General features: G+C 46.8%; 2 protein-coding genes across 4 annotated transcripts in view; both read right to left on the bottom strand.

Annotated features, from left to right (window-relative positions):
• LOC144587242 (uncharacterized) overlaps positions 1-16851 on the bottom strand; it is a 100180-nt gene that overhangs the window by 45607 nt on the left and 37722 nt on the right. The window contains exon 2 of the mRNA XM_078387214.1: positions 9421-9496. The gene's annotated coding sequence lies outside the window, so the exon portion shown is untranslated. The remainder of the gene's footprint in view (positions 1-9420; positions 9497-16851) is intronic.
• The window catches only part of LOC144587244 (uncharacterized), a 40222-nt gene continuing 36808 nt past the window's right edge, over positions 13438-16851 (bottom strand). For all 3 annotated transcript variants that reach the window (XM_078387227.1, XM_078387229.1, XM_078387228.1), the window contains one exon: positions 13438-16338. In XM_078387227.1, the coding sequence (XP_078243353.1) occupies positions 14790-16133 (1344 nt within the window). In that variant the 5' untranslated portion in view covers positions 16134-16338 and the 3' untranslated portion in view covers positions 13438-14789. The remainder of the gene's footprint in view (positions 16339-16851) is intronic.

Raw genomic sequence — 16851 nt, 5'->3', positions numbered from 1 at the left:
TTGTTCTTTTGAATTTTTGGGGTCCATCTCAGGCTTTGGGGTTTGTATAAATACCACAATAATCACCCCCTAGAAATCCTTCCAGTTTCCACAATTTTATCAACAATTCAAACCCCTCATCATAAACCTCCCCTTAGATCTCCCTCCAATCTTTGTCCAAATATTGTAGTATAAAAATCAACTTTTAGCCCAGCAAATACAATATCAATTAGAACCGTGACGCAGTTATTTCTTCTTCTCCTGAGTTCAGCAAGCTTCTATTTTTAGACTCACACGTGGTCACAAACAAAACAACAGTCACAGAGTCTCAAACTGTCCAGTAGATTGTCCTTGGAGCTCGTCTTGTGATCTTCATTAACCCCTTAATGCTCCTTAGTCCAGTCGGCCACGTCAGCTCCTTCTCCCGAAAACCACCAGATTCTATTATTTATAGTTCACAAAGTCCAGAGAAGGCAGAGAGTAACGTATCCCAGCTACACTGCATCCCCCGAAGTCTCTTAAATCCAGTCAGACGGTGTTGCTATCTGGGATTCTTCTCCAGAAACATAAGATTTATTTTTCCATCTCAGACTCTCGGCTTTAGAATCAGCCTGGCATTTTAATAGTTCACTTGGAGAAGCTTAGTTTCGCTTTTGAGTCAGACTGATAAGATAAACCCGCCGCTGCATTTATTCTTTCCGCCAAATATTTTCATTCTTATTTCAGCTTAATGAGGCTGTTTCATAAAACAGAGGCTTCGGCTTACTTACTTGTTATATATTTTTAGTTTATATTGATTGCTCTCCTCTCCCCCGGTAAAGGGTTCCTCGCGGCTCAGTGCCAAAAAATGGCGCCCGCTCCAGTCTGTGCACGGTGATTTCTTCAGAAGAAAAAAGTCCGGGTCTGCCTCCCTTTCTTCTCCTTCTGCTGCTCACCATCTGCTTCAGAGAGACTTCTTCTAGACTCTCCTTTGATCCCCATTTCAAAAGGGGGATCCTAGACCGGAGGGTTCCAGCTTTTCCAGAGAGAGCTCCTCTCTGGAGTTGCTGGCAGCACCGCAACAAAGCCCCGCCTCAAGACACATTTCTTCAGCCAGGCTTTTAACAATTATGAATCCCCGCACCCCACTTTAGCAGATAATATTAATTTTTTCCTGTTTTAATATTTTAATTGTATTTTAAATCATATATTGTTTAATTTGTATTCTAATATTTAACTTATTGAATGTGGCTAATAATAACCAAGGGAAGAAAGAAGAAAAGGAATTAGCTATTAAATGGTACCTATAGCAAGGCTCATATTTGCAAGGAAGTGGAAAAGCGATTACCAAATTCACCTTGAGGAATGGTATAAAAATATGGAATGTGGCCATTGATGACAACGGACCAGTGAAATAAAAATTAGAAGAGGGATATTGAAAACTAGTAAATTTAAAGCAATATGGAATATGTATTCGCGAAAGCTTTCACGGACGGGATCTAATGGTTGTGTTTCTTTCGGGCTCTTTGGCCGTGTTCTGAATGTTGTTCTTCCTAACATTTCACCAGTCTCTGTGGCCGGCATCTTCAGAGGACAGCACTCTGTGCTCTGGTGTAGTTTGCTTGGGAGTGGAGCAAACTCCCAAGCAAACTACACCAGAGCAGAGTGCTGTCCTCTGAAGACGCTGGCCATGGAGACTGGCGAAATGCTATGAAGATGTGTCGCCAGTCTTTCACCAGCCAAAGAGCCCGAAAAACCCACAACAACCAATATGGAATATTTTTCAAGACTATGCATTTCGGAAAGGGAAGAGGGGTAGCCTGGGAGAATGATCCATGTGCTCTTGAAGAGAAACAGGGTGCTACGAAATGCAAAAATAACCATCATCGTAACCCTCACCCTAACCCCATCCCTAGGGGAAAGGTGGCAAGAGCTGGAGAAACGTGGACGTGAGTTAATTTCAGCTGATCAGATGGTGTGTATTGTAATTTGTATCCTCTCTTTATGATTTTCTTTTCCTATACTCTCTGTCTCCGTGTATCTTTCATCCCTTGTTCTGACATTGGGATTCAAAATGGAAACATTTTCCCTCAATATCCTCTGACCAAAGACCATCATCCTCAAACATTATTTCAATGATGTTTTTGCAAGAGATTCAATAGGTTTTGGGGAACCTTTCTTTTTTCCTCCCACATTCCTTTTTTGTTATTTGATTTGTTTATATTACCGTCAGTTAATTTTTCTTTTTCATTTTCCTTTCTCTCTTTTTTTTTGGTCATGGAATCGAAGGCCTGTCCTCCCAGCGAGTGGCCTCAAAACATCTCTGTGATCACGGGTAGGGGCAGATATGGCGTTGACACAGTCCCTGCTCGCGTTAGAAGAACGATGGACAGATGCTTAAAAGCTGTTCATTGTTCTTTTTTTTTTAATTACATTTTATTATTTTTATAACATACATACCTACAACAAACAACAGGAATACCTACAAAGCAATAACATGTAAAACTAAAAAGACATACACAAGTGACAAAACTAACATATAAGCGGGGAGGTGTTTCTCATACCAGCTTATCTATTATATAAATTCTGACTACAGAGATAAAATATCCATGTGCATCTGCACATGTTATATTCCACATTGCTATTACATATATATAATTATCTAACATCTTAAATTTATAGTAATTTTTTGAATTCTCTCATCTGCATTTCCATCCATCTGTCTCTTATCATTTGCATTTCTCATGTATCACATTCTCATGTTCTCTTTAAATTTTCTTATCCAGCATAAAATCCATCCAGGCCTATTCATTCCTTGATAATCTCCATTCTTATATACAGTAAACTATGTATCTAATATTTTCAGGATAGTCATTCTTATAGTTCTTGTATGCTTGTATGCATATACATGCCTTAAGACCAACATCCAACATTATTATTCATCATCATTTCTAAGATCTATAAACCATATACACTTATCTAATCTTAAATTTCATATTTGGCCAAATTTGCTTATAGTATATTGATCATCTTGCTTTATCTATTAATTATATCTATCTTAAAATATTTGACTTCTATTATTTATAATATATCCATGTGCATCTGCACATGTTATATTCCACATTGCTATTACATATATATAATTATCTAACATCTTAAATTTATAATAATTTTTTGAATTCTCTCATCTGCATTTCCATCCATCTGTCTCTTATCATTTACATTTCTCATGCATCACATTCTCATGTTCTTTTTAAATTTTCTTATCCAGCATAAAATCCACCCAGGCCTATTGATTCCTTGATAATCTCCATTCTTATATACAGTAAACTATGTATCTAATATTTTCAGCATAGTCATTCTTATAGTTCTTGTATGCTTGTATGCATATACATGCCTTAAAACCAACATCCAACATTATTATTCATCATCATTTCTAAGATCTATAAACCATATACACTTATCTAATCTTAAATTTCATATTTGGCCAGATTTGCTTATAGTATATTGATCATCTTGCTTTATCTATTAGTTATATCTATCTTAAAACATTTGACTTCTATTATTTATTCAGCAAGTACCTTCACCCTTTCTAGTTTCTATTTGTCAGCTCCAGTGTCATCCAGCCGGAATTGGCCTCATAATCACATATATTTAATATTTCCCTATACATGCCACCACCAAACAAAATATTTCCCAGTTTTAAAATGCCATCTGTAAAAAAAATTTAAAGCAATTTCTATGCGGTTGATTGATTTGATCCCAATATAGTCAGTGTTTAGATTTTGGAGCGAGATAGCATGTGACCTCTGATTGTAAATACTTGCCCTGAGCTTTGCCCATCTCTCCCTTATATTTTTTCTTTTCAACACAGTCTTAAGATAAATTCTCCCTTTCCTGCCCCCTCCCTGTTTGTCTTTTTTGGTCATCCCTTGAGAAAAATGAGTCTTTTTCTTCTTTCTCTCTGACTCTGAGTTGTCTTCGCATCGTGCCAGTTGCTGTTTCTCCACAATTAAAGACTGTTCATTAATTATCTGGAATTCCCCCTTGCTTTCAATTTTTTCGTGCATAGCCGAGAAGATTCCTTTCAGGTCCAGTCTGCACTCCTCAATTTGTTTTCCCAAATGTCCAATTATATAGTTTTGAAATTCTTGTAAAAGTACCTTGATATCATGCATTGCCAGTTGCGACGATAGCTCACCCCCACCTTCCATGGTCGTACCAGTCAACAGATTAATTACTCAGAATCTCCACATGATTTATTGGCAAGTCCGCTCTTAAGGTCTTGTAAGGGGGGACTTCATAAACATTGTAGCCAGAAACAGAGTCATTGCAAAGTTATTTAAAGTTCTTAAGTCCTGACTTTACAGATTTATGGAAGGCCAGTTCTCTAGGAGGGAGGGTTGAGAGGAAAGGGAACAAGTTGGTTTCGTTTTCGTGCTGTGGTGTAGTAAAAAATAAACTCCAGTATTAAGGCATTAACGATGTTATGCCGCTCTGAGGTCTCCTTTTCAAACGGCTTTCACATAGCAGATTTGATCTTTACTTGCTGTAGCTTATCAGCAGATTAGATTAATTTCTATTCTGTAGTCAGGTAGTAATTTCCTCCCCTTTGCCGAGCAGCTAACTCACCAATCATGGCGACTTCACGAGACGAACTGCGTGCAGGAAGGGACCTCTTCCAAAAATCAGACTGCCATCTGAAATTCGGCGGTTCCGAAGCTCCCACTTGCTGACAAGTCCACGCTCCTGTGGAACTTGCCCCCTCCTTCTCCGGGGGGGGGGTCGTCTGTCTCGGAGTAGACCCAGGAGAATCCAGAGCACTAGGATTCCCCTGTTCTCGCTGCTCGTGGCTCCTCCTTGTTTTTAAAAGCTGTTCATTGTTCTGAGATGGTGACCAACCCCAGTATCGAGGTAGCCACACCACTCACCCCTCCACTCTACGCTTGGTGTTGTTGAATGCCAGGTCTGTATCCAATAAGGCCCAGGTAATTCAAGGTCTTATCCTGGAGGAGAATGCAGACCTGGCATGCATAACCGAAACATGGATTGGCGGAGGGGGGGTTCCCCCCAGCACTCATCTGTCCACCCGGTTATGCTGTCCAACACCAGGGTAGACTGGAGGGTCGGTGGGGGGAGTAGCCATTGTCTATAAATCCAGCTTGGAGGTTGCTAGGCGCTCTTCGGTGGTAAAGCCGGGTCTTGCGGCTCTCCACGTGTCGATTGGGGACAGGGACAGTATTGGGATCTTGCTGGGCTACCGTGCTTCCCGCAACCCAGCCATCTCCCTACCGGAGCTGGTGGACTCTGTCTCCGCGGCACTGTTGGGTTCCCCGAGGCTATTGGTTTTGGGGGATTTCAACGTGCATGCGGGGGCAGAATCCTCTGGGCCAGCTCTTGAGTTCTTGGAGACCATGGCCTTCTTGAACATGTCCCAACATCTCAACGGCCCCACCCATGCGGGTGGCCACACACTGGATCTGGTTTTTTCCACCAATGGGAGTGGGAGTGGTCCGATGGTGACTGACCTAGAGTCGGTACACTTGTCATGGTCGGACCACCACCTAATAAAATGCACCCTAAAAATGGCTCTCCCCCTCGCAGGAAGCAGGGACCTATTGTCATGGTCTGCCCTCGAAGGCTACTGGATCCGGTTGGATTCCAGGATACCATGAGAGGTGTTACGGCTGACCTGGCAGGTGCTCCTGTCGAGGCTCTGGTTGATGACTGGTTCACTGCCATGGCTAGGGCTGTAGACATGATCGCTCCTAAACGCCCTCTCCGTCGCAGAGACCGCCCAGCGCCCTGGTTTAAGCAGGATCTCCAGGCATTGAAGTGGGTCAGGAGATGGCTAGAGCGCAAATGGAGAAAGGAGCCGATGGATTATAATTGGATAGCTGTCAAGGTCGCTACTAACCTTTACCTGGCTAAGGTAAAGGCTGCCAGTCAAGCATACTTCCCTAGCCGGATAAGCGAAGTGTCCAATCAGCAGGCGGAGTTAGTCTGTATAGTATGCGACCTATCCGGAATTGGTCTGAGTGATTGGCTTCCCCCTAGTTTCTCACCGGACCAATTTGCAGCAATTTTAAAATTGAAAGTGGAGGCCATCTGCCGGGACCTTTATCCTTTTTTGAGTACAGTGAGTTGAGCAGAAATGTCCAGTGCTCCGTCTTGCCCGGTGATTTTTGACTCCTTTCAGCCTGTTACGCCTGACTGTGGCCAAGGCGCTTGACTGCTGTCGTGCCACCACCTCCTCCTTGGACCCTTGCCCGGCCTGGCTAATCAAAGCAGCCAGGCCTTCAACAATGGAATGGGCCACTGTAATAATTAATGGGTCTTTCCTTGAGGGCAGGTTTCCCTCTGCCCTCAAGGACACACTCATTAGGCCCATTAGGAAGAAACCTAGTTTGGCGGTGGACGAAATAGGTCGAGAGGGTGGTGGCTGACCAGTTTCAGGTGCTCTTGGATGAAACAGAAGCCCTGGATCCATTTCTGTCGGGCTTCAGGCCGTGCCATGGTACAGAAATGGCATTGGTCACCCTGTGTGATGACCTATTGAGGGAGGCCGACGGGGGCAAAGTGTCCGTGCTGGTCCTCCTCAACATCTCAGTAGCCTTTGATACCATTGACCACGGTATCCTCCTGGGGAGGCTCTCTGAGTTGGGAATTGGTGGCCTGGCATTGGCCTGGCTCCGTTCCTTTTTGGAGGACCGTCCCCAGAGAGTGCAGCTTGGGGAGAGTGTCTCGGCCCCATGGAGTCTCAATTGTGGGGTTCCACAGGGGTCGATTGTCTTCCCAATGCTGTTCAACATCTACATGAGGCTGCTGGGTGGGGTCATCAGGGGGTGTGGAGCCTTGTGTCATCAGTATACTGACGACACTCAGCTCTACATTTCCTTTTCACCAACTGCAGGAGATGCCGTTCTGTCCCTTCAGCGCTGCCTGGAGACCGTACTGCAATGGATGCAGGAGAACAGGCTAAGGCTGAACCTGGACAAGATGGAAGTACTGAGGGTGGGCGCCCACACAGCTGGGGATTTGGGAAGCTCCCTCTCTTTTGAGGGGGTGACTCTGCCCACCAGGGATGGGGTCCGCAGCTTCAGGATCCATCTGGACCTGGTGGTTACTATGGAATTCCAGGTGGCGTCGGTGGTGCGTACTGCCTTTTTTCATCTCAGGCGGATAGCCCAGCTGCGGTCCTACCTTGATGTTGGGGCGCTCACTACCTTGGTGCATGCGCTCGTACTCTCAAGATTAGACTACTGTAATGCGCTCTACGTGGGGCTACCTTTGAGGCTGCTGCGGAAACTACAGGTGGTGCAGAACGTGGCGGCCAGATTACTTAGTGGAGTGAAAAAATTCCAACATATCTCACCCACTCTGGCCGCACTGCATTGGCAAAGTGATGATGTTCACCTACAAAGCCCTAAACGGTTTAGGGCCTCAATACCTGGCGGAACGCCTACTCCCACCAAGATCTACCCATGTCACTTGTGCGAGCCAGGAGGTGAGGCTGAGGAGCCTAATGCCACGGGAGGCCCGGAAGGAAAAGACAAGAAATCGGGCCATCTCAGCGGTGGCACCTCGCCTCTGGAACAACTTACCTCCTGAGATTCGCGTGGCCCCCTCGCTGGGTATCTTTAAGAATCAATTAAAAAAACATGGCTGTTTTGGAAGGCCTTCCCATCAGATAATCCCTGACGCCCCCTGGCACCCTTTTCCCTGTCTTATCGCTCCTCCCACCTTGTGCAATGTTTTATTATTTAATAATTGTTTTATATATCAATTTTATTGTATTATTTGTGTTGTTAGCCGCCTAGAGTGCTCCTGACCCGACCAGATAGGCGGGATATAAATAAAATAAATAAATGAAATAAAATAATAAACGATGGACAAAGATCTTGGCCAAAAAATTTTTAACAACTGTGGGAACCTTGGGAGAGTAATCCTCAACCCACATTTATGTACGTATGCATGTATGTTTGTATATGTGTACATATGTGTGTGTGTGCTCCTTCTACCATTTGCTTAAAGCAAGGGGCACCTTCTCTAAAATCCATGCCTGGGGCCTGAAAAATGCACAAACGCCCACACCCGCACCCTGCAATCTCCCCACCTCTTGCTTCTTTCCAGATGCTGTGCAAAGCTTCCCTCTTCCCTGTCAGAACCTCCCGGCAGGAGCCCTTCTTGAGGAAGAGACTGCACACCTCCCTCCTCCTTAGGTCTCCAGCTTTCCCTTCCCTTCCTTTCAAGGGCAGTTTGGCCAGGGAAACCCTGCCTTGGTCGTCGCAAGTGATACAGGAAGAAGGTTAGCGGCTGTTCTCTTAGGACATCAATCCTGCAAAAAATGTAACGGATGCTCCCCAAATCAATCAATAAGTCGACTGGAACTGACCAAAAAGGTCTACTCTTGCAGAGAAGCCAGAAGAAGAAGGCAGCTCTCTTCCATCTTTTCCTGTCCAACAGTCCCGACATGCAGGAGTCACTTCACCCTCTTCGATCACAAAAGAGGAAAGGAGAAATTCGGGGGGGGGGGGCATGTCAGGCTGTCCAGGGTTGGAATCTCGCCGACAGCACCTGCTCTTGGTGTCGGGTTGAGCCAAGCAGGACTGGGAACCAAAAGAAAAACACTCTGCACATGTTCAGAGAAGCACTGCTGTAGGCAGTAAAATTGGGACTCACACAACCCGGGTTCAAACCCCCACTTAGCCAGGATACTCCCAGTGTGTGCTTGCTTTCACAAAGGACGGAGGCCTCCAAAACTGGGTTGGTTGGAAGTTACTTAATAGACGACAGAATGAAGTTGACAGAACAGCCTCACAGCATATGGGGATTTCATGTCACCGCTTTGATACTGTCATGGGGTCAAAATTTGTTAACTCACGTAGAGTTAGCAAGGAAAACTGGGAAGTCATCCTGTATCAGCAGACGATGGAAGGTGTAAGAGAACAAGGTAATTTGTCGTCGGCTGATGTGGATATAAATGAGTAGGAAAACATGCACCATTTGCTTCAGTTTGAGAGCTTGTGGTATCCTGAACTCAACTGCTCTGAGAGCTCACATTTCCTTAGAGACAGAGAAGCTACCAGTTGGTCTCTCTCTCTCTCTCTCTCTCTCTCTCTCTCTCTCTCTCTCTCTCTGTATGTTTGGAAACAGACGAGTGAAAGGAACTATTTATTTGAGACTTTTGTTCCACCAGGACTGAAGAACTTGGGGGAGAACGCTTCAAATCCTGACATTTCACACCATCTCGGTGGCCCCTCTTGACCTCACCAGGCACCATGAAAGATCTGGTGGAAGGCGCCCTCCAAACGCTCCTGATGCTTCCTGTGATTGGGCTAAAATTCTCTGACATAATGATGTCAGCTTTACATCTCGCATCCTGCTAATCATAGGGTTATCGTTTAATAAATAAACAGACACAGTGTCGCATTTGATCTCAAAGAATGAAAGAGACCTTACCTGTTTAAGGGGCCTTTGGATTTCTCTTTTCGTCCAGAGAAATGTCGGGAGAGGATCAGCTAAACATCACCCTGTCCTTGGGAGAAAAGAAAAAAAAATCATTCTGGAGTTTTCTTGGATGGACAAAAGCAAAAGTTTTCCCTTAGCATAGAAGCCTTTGTCTTTTTGACAATCTGGAGATTTTTTAAAAAATATACCCTCCGGTTTATGAATGGGGGGGGGGATTGTTTGCTTCTATACCCATGATTCCAAAAGCCAGGAAATACCCTAAAACTGCTGCACAATCTCGTGCCCACCGTGCCAGCAGGAAAAAGGAGGCCGAGCCTGACAAAGGGCATCTGAGGTGTGGCCACACCCAAGGCAGCCACCCAGAGGGTCTACAGCAAGAGGTCCCCCCAACCTTGGGCCTCCGGATGTTCTTGGACTTCCGCTCCCAGAAATCCTGGCCAGCAGAGGCGGTGGTGGAGGCTTCTGGGAGTTACAGTCCGAGAACATCTGGAGGCCCGAGGTTGGGGACCTCTGGACTCTGCAGGAAACCCTCTTCTGCTCTTTGCCCTTCACAGCCCTGACCATGGCTTTGTGTCTGGGGGAGGAATGGTCACTTGACGAAAAAGGGGAGTCAGCTTCTGGGATGTTCCCTCGCGTGCTGTTACTCTGGCAATGGCAGGGGTGCTGGGGGGGGGGGGAAGACTCCTGTTCACCCCCTCCACCTATGGAGTGTTTCAGGTTTCCATTAATTTCCCGTACTATTTCACGGGGGCATGAAAAGCCGGAAAGAGGCTATCCAGAAGAACGTGGTGGTCCGTCACCCCCCGTGTGATGATGACACACAACGTCCGTCTGCTTTTTAAGACCTTCCAGGAGGCCCTTCGCTCAGCCTGTTCAGCCCCAAGGTCCGGCCGTCCAGCCGACCACCGTCCCTTGTGCCAACGAAAACAAGCAAGACAAAAACAAGCAAAGAGGAGAAAGGCAGGATAAAAATTATTTTGAATGAATGCATGAAAGCATGAATGAATGAATTCTAAGCTAATTAAGAATCTAGTGACTGAATTTCCTGCCTCTAAGAAAGTCTCTTCCTGGAAGCCAAGAGGAGATTCAGACAATTTCCTGAGAATATTTTTAACCCAAAATCAGCAGCAGCAAACCTCACACAAGACTCCAAACACACAGACACACACAGAGGGGTCCCAGCCCCCCTCCCTTCCCCCCCCAGGGGCTCTCCTGCCCCCCATTGCTCTGGGTGGGAAGAGGATGCAGGTCAGGGCCTCGTTTGTGGACCAGGAACGTCCCTCCTTTGCAGGGGCCTCAACCGCCTTGGCTGCCAGATGGGGAGGCATAGGAATCATCCTCATCATCCACGTCCCTCCCTCCCAGCCGACCCCGTATCTTCTCCCTCTTCCAAGCCCCATTTCTCTGGACCCCCCCTCGTCCTCCTCCCACCCCTTGCAGCCCCCCCTTCTGCCCCCCCCAAAAGGCCCCCCATTTCCCCCTCGGGGCTTCCCAGGAACTTCCCCCCCCAAAGCTTTCGAACAAAAGGGGGTTCCTGTGTGGGGGGGGTCCCGCTCAGACTTCGGGTGGAGAAGGTCTTTGGGGGGGGAAGGAGGGGAAAAACCCACAACAAAGGGGAGGGGGGAGGGGGAGGCGAGCCTGAGGGGAAAACATACACACAAAAGGGGGGGCTTGCGCACACACACACACACACACCCTCCCCACAGAAGGGGAAGAGGAACGGAAAGGCCCCTCCCGGGACCCCCTCCCCGAGGAGTGTGTGTGTGGGGGGGAAGCGAGTGGGAACCTCTTTCTACGGATCCCCCCCCCAAATAAAGGCCCCCAAGTGGCCCCCACCTCCGAGAGGCTCCTGAAGCGGGAAAGAGACCGGAAGAAACAGCGAGAGGGAAGGAAAGGGAGGGGGCACGGCCTCCACTTCCGGTTCCGGTCGGGGGGGGACACAGCCCCGGAAGCAGCCCCCCCCCTCCCACTCCTCTACCACTTTCGTAGCTCTACGGTCTCCCCTTCCCCCAAAAATGGCTTTTCCAGCAATTCCCCCCCCCCCCGGAAGGCCCAGCCCTCGACCCACGCCCAGAGGGAGGAGGGGGGGAGGAAACCCCTCCACTCTCTCAGCCCCCCAACCCCCCCACCCCCCTCCCTGCCTGGGAATCTGCCCCCCCCCCACCCAGAGCCCTTTCAAGGGTTTCCTCCTTCCATCCCCCTTGAAAGACTGGGAGGGGGGGATCCCGAAGAGGCTCAAGGGGGGGGAAGGCCAAGGATCGCGGGGGGGGGGCGGAGGAGGAGGAAGAGGAGGGAGGGGCCCCCCGTTTGCGCCCACCTGACCCCCCCTCCAGCTTCTGCCCCATTTCTGAGACCCCCCCTTTGCAGCCCCTTCCCTCGCTCCCCACCTGTGTTTACTGTGTGAATATTGTCAGGCCTTTGCAAGGGCGCGAAACATTCTTGCAGGGAATGTGAAGGGAGGGCCTGATCCTGGAGACAGAAAAGAGGCGCTTCCCAAACTCAATCCTGGAGCAACTCCAGGATCCCCTTTTTTTTCTGTCAAACTGGGAGAATTGGCCTCTGCGGGGATCTTGATCCCATGAAGGAAGAGAAGGCCTTCCTCTCTCTCTCTCTCCCGCCTTGGCCACTGGGCTCTTTGGACAAGGGGCGAAGTTTAAAGGGGGGGGGCACTCAACAACAACACCCCCTCCCCCAAATGGGGAACCTCCTCCTTCCAGGCCCCCCCCTCTGGCTTCTCAGCCCCCCCCCCAAAATGAGGCTTTTCCCACCTGCCTGAAGGTTAAACTACTACTTCTTCTGGACATTCACACACACACACACACCCTCCATGCCTGGGGGGCATCCTCAGTCCTTAGCTCTCCACCCAGGACCTGGGAAATCTCTCCCTTCTTCGCCTCTCCACCCAACCCTGGCTTTGGCTTCATCCTGCGAGACAAGAAAGACACACACACACACACAAACACACACACACACACACACACACAAGGACACACAATCAACTCTTGCCAATCAAGAGTTATAGGATTTTACCAGAGTTAAGTTTATTAGATCCTTTTGATGTTACTGAGTTAAGAGATGTTAAAAATAAAAGAACTCCCGTTAATGAATCTGAGCAGCCTCCACATCTTTTCCCCTCCTTCAGCCAGGGCTTGCCACCGGCCCGTGATGAACCCGATCACAGCCATGTTTCCCCCATCTTGTAACTGCAATTGGTTTCTTTTTCTGATGTGCAGTACTTTGCACTTCTCATCTTCAAATTTTATTCTGTTGTTTTCAGCCCAGGGCTCCAGCCTATGAAGCTCATTTTGATTTTTGTTCCTTGCGACCCAGCACTCTCCTGTCTGGGCAGACAGGCCTTGTCTCAGCGTTGGCGTTGAGGTCCCCGAGGGTTCTTGTCCTGGGAGATCCTAATGTTCGTGCTGAGGCTGGGGCCACAGGAATAGGTCTTGAGTTCTTGGAAACTGTGGCTTGCTTGGACATATCCCAACTGGCAGACCCAGTTGCAGGGGGGGAGGAATCAGGAGGCTTTTGCAACCCTTATGTGGGTCTCCCTTCTCCCCTTCCAGTCCTTCACGTTGTTTTGGGAGCCCCCAATCTTCCCTTGCATGATCCCAAGGAGGGAGCTTTTCAACTGAGGGAGGACACTTGAGGAAGGGTGCCCAGAGCGACCAAGGAGCATGAAAGAGCCCCTCTCGCACACACCCTATAATACCAGGTCTTAGTCCTTTGGAATGGACAGTTTTAGTCTTTCCAAGGGGTCAAGGTCCAGACCCAATCTACATGAGGGAGAAACAACCAGAGGGGCAATGGGCTCGCCACCGTGCTGCGGGACTTTATGCCACGGACGCAAGCCACAACCGAGAGAGCCGATCAACAAAGAGAAATAGAGCAGAACTTATTGTTAAAGGACATTAACCAAGAAAAGTCACTGTTATGGATGTGGGATAATTCCCCACCTCATTTATCTGTTTGTTGTCCTAATGTGTTGAACAAAGTTGAAGCAATAGGTTCTGTTAATATAAGTTCTTTTATTCAAAATAATGACTCATCTTTTACGATACAACAAGGGGAGCAAGCTCAGGAAAAGAACGAACCTTTTTACAGTCACTCACGGGTTGGAATCCTATGCCACTTGACATAGAAAATGATTGTGCAATGGACAGTGCCACTAGTTGCATGGCTACGAAGCTGCTGGCGGGGTAGGACTTCTCCCTTGGCCTGACATGTGACAACTCTTTGAGCAACGACAAGTTACGAAGCGGCAGCCATTCAACAGGATTTTGGTCACTGAGTAAAAAGGAATTTGTTGTGCTTTAAATCCTTATACACCACTGCTATAGTCTGCTAGTTGGGCAAGAATTATGCAACACTCATATTGAGGGGTGTGCATGTGTTTAAATTTCAGGCTGCTTTGCAATGCACCTACCTTGCAAGGCAAGGATCTAGAGGTATACAAAGCGTCTTGGATGCTCTGCTATCTGTAGCTGCTTCTTACAGGACACATTTCTCCCAGTGGGACACTGAAAACTGTTGGCATGGACTTTCTTCTTCAGGAGGCAAATCAGAACTATGTATATTTCCAAACATAAATCAAGGATAGAAATCAGAGCAGTCAAGAATTTTAAGAGCTATAATTCTCCACCATGCAGAAAAACAGGGAAGGCAGTAAGACAACAGTCGTATGTTTTAAGAATCCATCCTTACAAAGGCAGAGAATTAACAAGTATGGTTTTTTGTTGTTTATTCTTTCCAATGGAAATCAGCACAAAATTGAATGAGCTCCTTCTGCCTTCTTATCAGGAGCTCTGAATAAAGCTCTTTCCACATCCCATGCATTTCTATGGTTTCTCTCCAGTGTGAGTACTTTTATGTACAGTGGTGACCCGCATGATGATGATAATCTGTTCCAGGAAAATTGCTGCACAGCAAAAACATTGTAATGCAAAAAATCCCCCATTGGAATCATTGAAAACCATTTAATGCATTCCAATGTGGAAAATACTTCGTCGTTTTGCAAAGATCGCCCATAGAGAACCGCCAATCAGCTGTTTTAAATCGCTGTCTTGCAAAGCTTCTGTCCCCAAAACACCCATTTTGCGAAGGGAAGCCATCCATTTTGTGAAGGGACGCCATTTTGAGAAGCTGTCAAAATCGTCATCTTGTGAACAAACGGCCCGCGAAGCACAGACCAAATCATTCTGAAATGAAAATCCCCCATAAAATGACTGTTTTGCGAATCGCTATAGCGATCACAAGAAGTCATCATCATGCGGTTTTGTCGTTCAGCGAGGCCGTCATCTATCGGGGCACCACTGTAATCTAAGGGCATCACAGCGACTAAAGGTCTTTCCATATTCCATTCATTTATGTGGTTTCTTCCCAGTATGTATCCTTTGATGTAGCCTAAGCTTATCACTGCGACTGAAGCTCTTTCCACATTGCATGCATTTATGTGGTTTCTCCCCAGTGTGGGTCCTTTGATGTGATTTAAGGGCATCACTGCGACTAAAGCTCTTTCCACATTCCATGCATTTATGTGGTTTCTCACCAGTGTGTGTCCTTTGATGTGACCTAAGGTGACCACTGTCACTAAAGCTCTTTCCACATTCCATGCATTTATGTGGTTTCTCCCCAGTGTGGGTCCTTTGATGTAACCTAAGATTACCACTGTGACTAAAGCTCTTTCCACATTCCATGCATTTATGTGGTTTGTCCCCAGTGTGGGTCCTTTGATGTGACCTAAGATTAGCAGTGCGACTAAAGCTCTTTCCACATTCCATGCATTTATGTGGTTTCTCCCCAGTGTGGCTCCTTTGATGTGATTTAAGGGCATCACTGCGACTAAAGCTCTTTCCACATTCTATGCATTTATGTGGTTTCTCCCCAGTGTGGATCCTTTGATGAGTCCTAAGGTCACCACTGTGACTAAAGCTCTTTCCACATTCCATGCATTTATGTGGTTTCTCCCCAGTGTGGGTCCTTTGATGTAACCTAAGATTACCAGTGCGACTAAAGCTCTTTCCACATTCCATGCATTTGTGTGGTTTCTCCCCAGTGTGGGTCCTTTGATGTAAACTAAGTCCACCACTGTGACTAAAGCTCTTTCCACATTCCATGCACTTATGTGGTTTCTCCCCAGTGTGGGTCCTTTGATGTACCCTAAGATGATCACTCTGACTAAAGCTCTTTCCACATTCCATGCATTTATGTGGTTTCTCACCAGTGTGAGTCCTCTGATGTAATCTAAGGTTACCACTCGCACTAAAGCTTTTTCCACATTCCATGCATTTATGTGGTTTCTCCCCAGTGTGAGTCCTTTGATGTAATCTAAGGTTACCACTCGCACTAAAGCTCTTTCCACATTCCATGCATTTATGTGGTTTCTCACCAGTGTGGGTCCTTTCATGTGACCTAAGATTATCAGTGCGACTAAAGCTTTTTCCACATTCCATGCATTTGTGTGGTTGCTCCCCAGTGTGGGTCCTTTCATGTGACCTAAGATGACCACTGTGACTAAAGCTCTTTCCACATTCCATGCATTTATGTGGCTTCTCTCCAGTGTGGGTCCTTTGATGTACCGTAAGCTGACCAATGTCACTAAAGCTCTTTCCACATTCCATGCATTCATACGGTTTCTTCCCCGTGTGAGTTCTTTGATGTGAACACAGATTTCTTCTCCTGCTGAAACTGTTTTCATATTCCATGTTTTTTGTGTGATTTTTCCCCAGGGTGAGTTCTTTAAACTGAGCTAGCGTAACTGGTCTGAAGCTGTCTCCACGCGTCAGGCGTTTAAGCTGTTTCTCCTCTGGCTCATGGGTTTTTCTAAGCTTTTCTTCCCAGCTTCACACTTGACTCTTTTCAGGGCCAGAAGAAGCGACTCTGTATAATTCTGGCCATCGAGTTTGTTACCTGATAGAGAAAAAAGAAGATGTCTTGAGAATGTAGCACTGTAAGGGTCTTGCTAAAGCATTGGCACGCCATGCGGCAGCAGGGTCACATCGCCCTTGATTCACAACCAAAGCAATCACCTCATCCTTGCCTTAATTGGCATACATCATCCTTGCCTTAATCTTGAGCCAAAGCATGAGACAAAACATATGAGCACATCACTTCGCTGTTATCACTCTAGCTCTAGCTTGTTAGCACAGGATGTAATCAATCACGCATACAGTTACTCGCTTTGTTTATTCTGTATTATAAATAAACCTCTCACAGGAGTGAGAGAAGCTTCTTCTTTCCTTATCCTTGTCTCCGCGTCTTTCCTTCATCCCTTGAGAAAAGGGATCCCCACATAGCACACAGCATAATCTAACTGGAGGTCAAACCAAAGATTTTGCTCTGTCTTTAACTCCTTTGAAAGGCATCTGTCTCCTGAAAGCTTTACAGGCAAGATTTGAAAAATTAGCCATATTGTGCAAGTTT

The sequence above is a fragment of the Pogona vitticeps genome, chromosome 2 (genome assembly GCF_051106095.1).
Source record: "Pogona vitticeps strain Pit_001003342236 chromosome 2, PviZW2.1, whole genome shotgun sequence".
NCBI classification, from domain to species: domain Eukaryota; kingdom Metazoa; phylum Chordata; class Lepidosauria; order Squamata; family Agamidae; genus Pogona; species Pogona vitticeps.
Note: the sequence above shows the minus strand (reverse complement) of the source record. Positions and strands in the feature narration are given on the sequence as shown.